The 11,270-nt window shown below is 35.4% G+C and overlaps 1 protein-coding gene across 1 annotated transcript; it reads left to right on the top strand.

Moving 5' to 3' along the window:
- The first annotated feature begins 1,310 nt into the window (after window positions 1-1,310).
- smtla (somatolactin alpha) lies at window positions 1,311-5,946 on the top strand. The gene is made up of 5 exons (XM_084125269.1): window positions 1,311-1,336; window positions 1,598-1,788; window positions 2,898-3,011; window positions 4,704-4,883; window positions 4,951-5,946. The coding sequence occupies exons 1-5, from the start codon at window positions 1,321-1,323 to the stop codon at window positions 5,149-5,151; spliced, it is 702 nt and encodes a 233-aa protein (XP_083981395.1). The 5' UTR covers window positions 1,311-1,320; the 3' UTR covers window positions 5,152-5,946.
- Window positions 5,947-11,270: the final 5,324 nt, after the last annotated feature.

Genomic DNA, 11,270 nt, shown 5'->3' with positions numbered 1-11,270 from the left:
CTTTTGATGCTCAAATTGGATTAAGCCGCATTTGTGTGGTTTGGGGACTCAGATATGTAGGACAAATCAGCACAATCAAGAAGAGAATTGCTATATTCAGGACTTAATGAAGTCCGCCGCCCACCTGCAATGGTATTATTTCAGTATCCCGATGTGGATTATGTTCTGAGAGAGATTCTTTTGGCTGGCAGCCTATAGCATCTACACAGACCGGCAGATCTTTGAAGAACTTGCATATCACAGAGACAAAACCAGCTCATCTCATCGACAGAGACACGGTCGCCCGCTTCCCGACCGGAAGAGGAATGCTTTAAAGAAATTTGAATCATATAAAGTGTCTAATAAATACAAAAGATACATTGCACAGATAGGATACAAAATAACCTCAAGCTTATACCAAAAAAAAAAAAAAAAATGATTTATTATAATTATCTGTGCTTGGGTAGGTGACCCTTTGACAGAATATTATATAGAAACCATTGTTGGTGAGTAAGTATTATTTACTTATAATACTATAAACTTAGCCTACTTTATTTTCTAATATATATATATATATATATATATATATATATATATACATATATTAGAAAGTAACTTTACTATAAGTACTTTAATAAGGTTAAGTTAATATATATATATATATATATATATATATATATATATATATATAAAGTGTCAGAATTAGAAATATCTGTAAATATCTGATATTATTTTCAAATTTTAAGTATAAATCCAGGAAATATGTGTATATATATATATGCACTTAAGAAAAATGCATTTTTGTGATGGCGAAGGTAATAAATAAATAAACAAACAAACAAATTTACTGGCCCCAAATATTTAAACAGTTAATTGTTGTTTTAAAAAGTAATTTATTGTTATTAACAAAAACATAAGTAGGCTTTATATAAAAGCATAACATATACGACATGTGTTACAATAATGTAATGTATACTGTAAGCATATTTTTGTAGTCTATAACAAACGACATATTGTCCTACTGTTTAAATGTATAGCTTGACTGTAGCTTAACTATAAATAAGTTGCTAGTGTCTTGGAAAGCTATATTTTTAGTAAGTTCCCATTCATTAATAAAAAACTGGATTATTTTTAGTGGCATTACTCGTTCTCGTATTCTCGTATCGGTATCGGTCACATCTCAGGTTAAAGGCCTGCATATGAAGGAGTCTGAAGAGAAGGCCACGTCTCCTCTTACACTGAAGCAGGAGAGTTGATGAATCTATGGATCTCTGAGAATATTATATAAAGGCAGTGTGTGTCTCTAATGCAGGCAAGTGGCTATAGAAACATCTCTGCAAAATGAACAGGGTTAAAGGTACACTGACTCCTCATCTTTATTAGCTTATTTGCAAGGAAATCTACCTAGAGCTATAGCCTTGAAGAAATGCATTCGCTTTGTAAAGAAACGCAGTGCTTGCATATTAAACATATTTCAAATACGCAATGAAATGTGCGATCTGCAGAAAGTAAATATTTCTAAGGCTTATTAGCCTAACAGACTTTCCAAAGCGTGTTTGTAGCAGTGAATTACTGTTACAGTGTGTGTGTGTGTGTGTGTGTGTGTGTGTTTCATTAGTTCTGCAGGTCTGGCTGTGTTGTGTGTCGCTCTGGCGTTTCTGGGTTTCTCATGCCGTTCCTCTGGACTGTAAGGACGAGGCCGGATCTCTCACACACTGTACTTCAATCTCCCAAGAGAAACTTCTAGATCGTGTCATCCAACATGCAGAGCTCATCTACCGTGTGTCTGAAGAGTCATGCACTCTCTTTGTGAGTGAACCATCTCTGTCAATCAATCAAAGTCTATTGATATTTACTGTTAACTCTACGACATATAAAATGATTTATTACAGCATATGAAGTTATAGTGGTAAAACTTTGTTTCATTTGTTAACATTAGCAAGATGTTTTAACTAATTAACTGACATGAACTAACTGTGATCAATACATGTGTTACTGCATTTGTTAATCTTTCTTAACATTAGTTAAAAATACAGTTGTTCATTGTTTGTTCATGTTAGTTCACAGTGCATTGACTAATGTTAACAAATACAACTTTTGATTTTGATAATGCATTAATTTGCAAACTAACATCAACTAAGATTAATAAATGCTGTAGAAGTGCAGTTCATTCTTAGCTCATGTTAACTAATGTAGTAAACTAATGAAACCTTACTGTAAAGTGTTACCGTTATAGTTTGCAAATCTGCATGCATGCTTTTGGTCACACTTTATTTAGTTGGTCAGCTTTAGACATTCTGTTGACTATAACTTTGCGTATCCACTAACTGTCATTAGAGTATTAGTTGAGAATGAGTGGATTGTTAGGTTATGGCTCAGAATAAGTTGACATGTGCAATGTTACGTATAGCCAACAGAATGTCTAAAGGGGACCACCAAAATAAAGTTTTACTTGTTGTTGTTGTTGATGTTTTCTTCTTAAAATGTTTAACTCAAAATCAGATAACCAATTTCATTTCATCTCATCAGCTGAGATATTATTAGCCACACTGATAGCAAGTTTCATTTAATGTCATTATTCTGTCTCATTTAATCAACCTTGCCTCATTATTGCCGGCTATGTGCATGACTTTGAATTAATGAGACTATAATCTTAATGAATAATCAGACTCATTATAAACACTGTGAGATGCCTATCAGTCTTGTTAGATTATTTCACTGTTCTTAGGTGGATTGTCTCTTTTCAGTAGGAAAACATGCAGAGAATATTGGTATAATTTCATTTCTCATTTCAAATCTCCCTTCAGATATTTATAAGGCTTTTCTACCACCTGAAGTGGTGTGTGTGTGTGTGTGTGTGTGTGTGTGTGTGTGTGTGTGTGTGTGTGTGTGTGTGTGTGTTACTGTGTGTCCAACAGGAGGAGATGTTTGTCCCGTATCCTCTTCATGCTTTGAGGAATCAGGGAGGAAACATGTGCCACAGCAAGCCCTTCCCGATCCCAAGCTCCAAGAGTGAGATTCAGCAGATATCGGTGAGGAGATGCGAGTGTTGTGTGTTTGTTGATTAGAAATGGAAAGGAGGAAGGAAATATCAAAAATAAGAAATGCATATGACACATGTCAAACAAGGAAAACCATTTTGACTGGGAACTAAGGCAAAATACTGACCATTTTTAGAAAAAAAAAAAATTAAAATATTGTATTTTTTATATTTTTTTGCTGGTGTTAATCTTGAAAGGCCACATTAAATGTTGAGAATATGCAGCTTAATCTTCTTGAAGGAACACGCCGACTTTTTGGGACTTTAGCTTATTCACCGTATCCCCCAGAGCTAGATAAGTCCATACATACCCTTCTCATCTCCGTGCATGCCGTAATCATGTCAACGCAGGTTAAGCATTCACTGGAACCATGTTTTCCAGCTCTGAACATATGAGCTCTGTTTAACTGGTATTGTGTGAAAGACTGCACTAACAGAGCGCTGTCTTGTTCATCTAATGCACTATTGTGTGACAGCTCTTTCAACTGAGAGACTAACCTTTCTTTAGAACTAAATTGCCTCCATCACCAAATAGGCTGTTTTCTTTTCAATATATCCTTTTTCCCCATGCACCTGCTGAAATAGATTTGAACATTTCCCTCAAACTGCTTTAGCTTAATGAGTCTTGTCACGCCAGCACTGTATGCAGCCAAACTAGACACATATTTCCATTTGATTTAGACATTTTATAGCCTCTGAAAATTCATCTGGAGCTGCAGTATATAAAAAGCATTGCAAAAACATTGAAAATGGACGACCTCCCATAACCTCTCCTTCACCGGGAGCTTGTGCTGCTTTATGAAGGCTTGGTTACTGTATTCACAGTGTTTAGTCTGTTTAAAGTTTGGAGTCTGTGAATGAAATATTTATGTTTTTGTTTGTTTGTTTGTTTGTTTGTTTGTTTGTTTATACCTGAGATCCACTTAAAATCTGTCTTTTTTTTAAATGCCATTTCCACCTCTCTCTGACATTTAATATTAATCCCAAGGCGTCATATACTGACGCTTTTGACATTTCGTCTACATCCAAGGCACATGGCACCCTTTAGCATCAATATGAGACGCAGATAGATATGGGCCAGAAGGCGCCTCCTAGCGGTCTAACCCTAACCCTTCCCCAGACCTAAACCTAACCATAACCGAACAAAGCTCTGTGCGTGTCATATTGACGCTAAAGGGTGCCATGTGCGTTGGATGTAGACGAAATGTCAAAAGCGTCAGTATATGACGCCCTAGGATGAGAATGCGTTGTTTTTTCATCTATCTATCTATCTATCTATCTATCTATCTATCTATCTATCTATCTATCTATCTATCTATCTATCTATCTATCTATCTATCTATCTATCTATCTATCTATCTATCTATCTATCTATGTCTATCTGTAATTAGTTAGTTAATGTAGTTTTAATTCATCTTTAATTGTAATCGAATTTTATGAACATAAGAGCATCATGAAATCATGAAATCATTTCTCCTTATGCAGAACCTTCTTGGCATAAAGGGTCCTTTACTGTAAAATTGAGCTGTTTTCTTCTTCTAAGAGTGGAGTTGCAAATGCTCCTTTTGTACTGAAGAAGTTCTAAAGGCTACAGAATATTGTCACAAACTCTTTTGTATGAAAAAAAAAAAAAAAAATCAATGAAAATTGTATTTTTCATAGCTCGATCCCTTTGACTCTGCAGGATAAATGGCTGCTTCACTCGGTCCTGATTCTGGTGCAGTCGTGGATGGAGCCGCTGATCTATCTGCAAACTACTCTTGATCGTTACGATGACGCCCCCGACGCTCTGCTCAACAAGACCAAGTGGGTTTCTGATAAACTGCTGAGCCTGGAGCAGGGGGTGCTGGTCCTCATCCGCAAGGTACATCAGTGTGAACGCTCATAACATACGTGTGTGTGTGCATCACTTCACGCTGGTTTCTTCACAGATGCTGGATGAAGGGATGTCCTCATCCGCCATCGAACACACGCTGACTCCATATGATGGACAATCTCCTGAGGTGCTGGAGTCTGTCCTCAGGGACTACAACCTTCTCACCTGCTTCAAGAAGGATGCCCACAAGATGGAGACCTTCCTCAAGCTGCTCAAATGCCGTCAGAGCAACAAGCTCAGTTGTCTTTCCCACTAAATATGATTCTTATCTGGAAAGAAAAAGCTTGATTTTGAAGAATTGATATTGCCATATTTAGCAAGCATTAAATGAGACCCCTGAGTGTGAAAGTGATGTGCTTTTGGCTTTCTGGGTATTTACTGTAAATTGAATAGGAATAGGACACGAAGCACATCGCTCTCTCACACAATCTGCAGTCTGCACTATTGATTCCCTCGCTTCTCTTCTAAACTTGAGTTTGTATGCTGTGCCGACTCTTCGTAGTCTTTCAATGTCTCTCCAGGTCTCCGGTGAGTTGGCAGGCATGTTTTTCTTTTTCTTTTTGTGGAGATAGTTTCACCTTTGTATTAGATAGATAAAGAAAGACTCTAAAGAAAAAGCTTGTGATACAGAAATATGCTAATGAGTGTGTGTGTGGTGTGGGCTGAGGGATTTGATCTGAGGTTTAATTTATGTATCAACATAGTGGAAAACTACATGAGACATAACATGAGATAAAAATATAACTACTGGCCAGCACAAGATTAAGAACAGAGCGAATCAATTATGTAAATTGTGTTTGTAAAAAAAAAAAAAAAAAAATGTATATGCATATTTTTATATGCATACTTTATCATATTGTACTTATCTATTTAAATAAAGAGGCATATATCTATCTATCCATCCATCCATCCATCCATCTATCTTTCTAGATTAATAAATGAATAGAATTTGCTATTCTATTTATATGCACTGCAGAAATCTTGTTGTTGATGGTGCAAGATTGAGTAATGGGATTTAGACATTTCTTTCCCAGTTCAAACCTATCTAAAAAAACAAGATACAGTAAATGTACTTGAGAAGCAATTATGCATACAATATGAAGATTTCCGAAAATATATACTTGTATATGTAATGTACAATATAAGCATAAAGAAATGTATAAGCATTATATAATAACATTATATTTTATTTATTTATTTATTTATTTATTTATTTATTTATTTATTTATTTATTTATTTATTTATTTATTTATTACATTTCTCTGACATCATACATGTTACAGGCATCATACAGGCATTTTGGGAAACACAACAAGTGAATATGGAAATAAGTTATACATTAATATTCCTATGAAATATTAGATATTATTATTAAAATGTTGCTAATAATTACTCCAATTATTACACTTCTTTTTTCATTAAATGTTGCTCCAAGAACACATTAATGTGCACATTAGATACAGTGTATAGATACATTGCATTGAATGGGAATATTAATTTATGGCCATTTTACCCACATATTGCATAAAGTAAAATGGTGTATCAATTCATTCCGTTATATCTTTCATAACATAGTTGAGAATCATCTTTATACAAATTTTAGTTAAAATAAATCCTGAAACACCAACATTTATTGATGATTAAAAAAAGAAAAAAAAGAAAGAAAAAGTTTTTGCCTATACATATAATTTTATGTCATTTTATTTTTTAAACAACTGAGTCCTGGTGTCCACTACAGAGGATATAGTATAACATATGAATAATATATATATATATTTATTTATTTTTTTTTACCATTACTTATGCTCTAAACAATGTGCTGACATGAAAATAAAAAATAAAAAAAATAAAAAATAGTTTCTGGGTCTCAGGAGGATATTATATTTTTAAACTAAAGTTAAAGAAAAAGTGTAACAAACAAACAAACAAAAAATCTATTCAACATACAATCTTTGAAAACCAGTCTTACTCTTGATTCTCAAGTAAATTTATCTTCTTTTTTATTTTATTTTAATTTTTTTTAGCCAGCAGTAATTTTCCATCTAGACAGGGTGAGATGAATATGAGTAAAGTTTGATAGTCTGGCACCCTCACTGTTATGCCCTTTTTCTGAGGGTTAATCGACTGTTATAATTATGACCAGAGGCTAGGAAAGACAAACAAACAGGCCTGTTAAAAATGTTAATGAGGTAGTGGTGCTCTAAAGCTCTGTCTGTAACCAACGGCCATCACGATGGCAACAGTAGCAGTGTGTTATTAAAGAAAACAATCATAAGAGACGACCATCTGGGAGCAAAAGCAAGACCTGCATCATCCTTATGATCCCTGTCATGGAAACAGCACGTCATCCCTTCACTTCTCTCGTAGCATTTGCACAAAAAAAAAAAAAAACTGTCATATTTTTCCCACTCCCTCTGTTAAAAATACATGGCCGTAGATCTGAAGTGTTTAAACATTTATGATGTTCTTTTAAAAGGCTCAACGGATAAGTCACCGATTTAGAAACATAAGTAAGCATTTATTAACATTTTTGACAGCCATGAAACCTTGATTTTGTCACATAATTCATAACGTGAGACAGGATGTGGATCTGTCCTTGCATTCATCAGAAAGCATTTCATTATTTATCAGTGGAATAAAAGACATTTATTTATTTATTAATACTTTCTCTTTTCAGTTTTTCTTTGCAGACACAGTCCCAGTAATAATACGTTTCAAGAGTTCATTAATATTAGATTTAAAAAGTCAGCTAAACTGCAAATGTTTCATGTTGTCCAGCAAAGTATTTCAAGTTTCAAGGCCAATGATTTCATTTTTCTTCATGCATTATTCTGGACCCAAGCTCAAATGAACGAATGGAATTTAACCCACACCATTAGATGGCACTAGACCTCTATAGTACAAAAACTACAGTCAGAAAAAGTAGGGGCATGAAGAAAGATTTTTTCCCCCATGTAAATATTCACACCTAAATCCTCTGAGGGCAGAACATAGCCCATGTCAGTGTTATATAAGAATGCTGAAGAGCAATGGATCAGAACTGCTAACTTCTTCTGCTAACATTTGTCAACTGTAACTTGCTCTTGTGTTGTTGGTAAAGATCAGCGATGTCCCGCAAATCTCTAATCAGCAGCTGTCATTGGTGGACATGTGCTAATGTCCTGAATGTACCTAAGAAAAAAGGGTTATTTATTTATTTATTTATTTATTTATTTATTTATTTATTTATTTATTTATTTATTTATTTATTTATTTATTTATTTATTTATTTATTTAATAAAAGCCTTTAGATGCACTAAAACATCAAATGAACATTGGCCATTCTAGGTATTTTATTTTATTTGATTTATTTTAATGTCATGTTTTGTTATTTTATTTTATTTTATTTCATTTTATGTGTTGTATTTTATTTTATCATTTTAATTATTTTTATTTATTTTATTTTATTTTATTTTATTTTATTTTATTTTATTTTATTTTATTTTATTTTATTTTTATTTTTATTTTTTTATGTATGTATATTTATATGTATGTATGTATATGTCCAGTATATATGTTTGGGTGGGGGCATTTTTGGTTCACTTGGTGGCCAACATGACGAAAATACGATATAAGATGTATATTGAATGTGCACTGTATGAAACCTATAACAACTAACGCATCTTATCAATTTAGGGCATTTAATATGTATATATATAGCCTATAGCCTATTTATTTATTTATTTTTATTATATATATATATATATATATATATATATATATATATATATTATTTATTTTTTTGCTTTTTGCTTTTTGGACAGTGACTCTTTTACCTACAATTGCTGTGCAAATTAAAGAACAAATATGCATTTTATCACATTCAAAATGCACCTGAATGCTCATGATGATTCTGAGTTTAATTTCCCACACCCTCGGTCTCCATGTCCAAGTTCCTCTTATCAGAAGGTGTAAATCAGCGCCTGGCTGTCATGACGAAGGCTTCTCCGGCACAGTGAGGGTCTTGTGGTCAGGATGTGGCGCTGAGGCCTGGTGTCAGCAGTGTCAGGTTCAGCTTCCTGTGTCCTAATCATTTCAACATGGAGGCCATGCCTGGGCTCTGTCTGCTAAACCGCCAGCACTGCGAAGAAAGCAGGAGTGTAGACCTCCACCCCTCAGACCCCTTCCGCTCCCTCGGCTGACAACCATAAATATTAAAGATCTGCTATACGAGAGCGCTGCAAAGTTTAGGGAGTTGGGGGCCGGTGGTGACTAGATGATTTCACAGTCTAAGTATTATAACCTCAGGTAAGAAACGCTAGACTGCTGGAGCTCAGGAGAAGGACTGTGCGCTTGCTAGATCACAGAGAGAGAAAGAGATATTTAAAGGGACGGTTCACTCAAACATGAAATATTTGGTCATTGTTCCAACAAATTTGCTTTCTTTTCCATGCTATTGCAGACTGAAGCTGTCAAGCCTTAAAGTGGATGCAAAAAATCACCATAAAAGTATCATAAAAATGGCTCAAATGCTAAATTTCAAGTCCTCTGTAGTCATGAAGCTGCGGCTGAAACTTAGGTCTTTACTCATTAATTTATAATCCTCACTTGAGAGCTGAATAATCACATGAATAATGAATAATAACTTAAATTTGAATCTATTTCTCACACAAAAGTTATCATATATCTCCTGAAGTCTTGAATTACGTAGATTGAGAGTCACATGGACTTCTTTTAGGATACTTTTATGGTGCTTTTGCATAATTTTTAAGGCAGTTTTAGTTCCAGGAAAACCATCGACTAGGACAGCCTTTAAAACACGGCCACATTACCGACATTTTGGCTTTTAAACCAAACAGCAAATCTGCATGACCAAAAATGTGTGATCGTGTGGATTCCAATTGAAATCAATTGGATTTCGCCTGCGAAAATTTGCAGAACAAGGGTCAGTGTGAATTTTTCATCAGGTCTGAAACCATATGAAGTTGACTAAATGATGCCAGCTTTATCTGTCTGTACTATGCCTTTAAAATCTTTCTTTTGCACGGTCATTGCAGAATCTCCTCGTCTGGCTTTTTTGTGCATTGGCTTAGAGAGACACTTTTCCCCAAGCTGCTTGAGACTAAAGAGTTTCCATGCAGTCACAGTCCAGAATCGCATTAACACTTGGTCATGAAATAGGACACAGTATCTAACACTGAAGTCACTCTGACGGCTATACAAAACTATCCCAGTCTGTTTAAGGGGCCAAGCATCCCTCTGTCCCCCAGTGCTGCGAGGACCAATCTGCAACATGGCCCCAACCAGAGCAGTGATGTGGCAGAAGAGAGCGTAACCCTGAAGTATTCTGTGCTCCTGCTAATCCATGACCTCCCTGGAGGCTTTCTGAGACAGACTGTGTGTATGTGTGAGCGGAGGAGAGGTCACAGGGTCACGGGGTTAGGTCTCCGCTAACCGTTCCAATATGTGGAAAGATGTCAGATGAAGTGGCTGAGGTTGTAACACTCGGCTAGGGTTTCTTGTGCCTGATAGAGGGAGCGATATGGAAAAAGAGAGAGGGTCTGTTGTATACCACCATACAATGAAACACAATGAATAATAATATTAACGCAGCACGAAAAGCTTAATTTAAATACGTAGCATTTTAACGTAAATTGTAACTATAGCACATTTTCATTTAATTGTAAGTGTCTGAAAACATTACATTCAGTTCACACTAAAGTACAATTTGAATGTTTCTGTAATTAGTGCTCTTTTTACAGGTGATATGCTAATGTTTGCTTCTTTCACACACTGGCAAATGTACCTGTTGGGGAAAAGCTGAAAAGCAGAAAGCTGGAAAATAGGGCTTTAAATGTGTGGCTGAGAGCATCTACATAATTCCATGGCTCATAATGACAAAGCTGAGGTTGTTTGGTAGGAAGTGGGGCCGTGAGCCAGCCGAGATCAGGAGCGGGGCGCTTCGCTGGAGGCCAGTTAGGGAAGACCTCATCAATCCAGTCTGGCAATCGTACAACATTCCCACGCCACCGCAGCTAGAAAACAAACCCCTGAGCAATTACACAAAATGACCACTTTACTGGCAGACCCTGGCCAATCGAGTATCTGTGCATGGAAAAATGACCAAAAATGTTTACATTTATCATCAGAAATGAACGAGGAAATTATTATCTTTGGGCCGAAAGTCATGTTTTTTTGGGGTTCTGTTGGGGTGTTTGTTTGGAAAATTGCATTAGTTCTGGACGACTTGTTTCTGACAGATGTGTGGGTGTTGATTTGCAAAGCTCAGGTTGGAGAGTTTTTATTTGCATGTCAAGTCATTACTCAGGAGTCACGGTCATCATATGTTAGGGATATTTACAGTAGGCGTGTGATTCGAGATACGTTTGGCATCG

This window comes from Abramis brama, assembly GCF_963993115.1.
Source record: "Abramis brama genome assembly, chromosome: 9".
Classification (NCBI taxonomy): Eukaryota; Metazoa; Chordata; class Actinopteri; order Cypriniformes; family Leuciscidae; genus Abramis; species Abramis brama.
Note: the sequence above shows the minus strand (reverse complement) of the source record. Positions and strands in the feature narration are given on the sequence as shown.

Bases quoted from the DNA above. Each gene is read 5' to 3' on its own strand.
- smtla (XM_084125269.1), top strand. The intron at 1,789-2,897 runs GTGAGTGAACCA...TGTGTCCAACAG, and splicing joins AAGAGTCATGCACTCTCTTT to GAGGAGATGTTTGTCCCGTA. The intron at 4,884-4,950 runs GTACATCAGTGT...GTTTCTTCACAG, and splicing joins TGCTGGTCCTCATCCGCAAG to ATGCTGGATGAAGGGATGTC.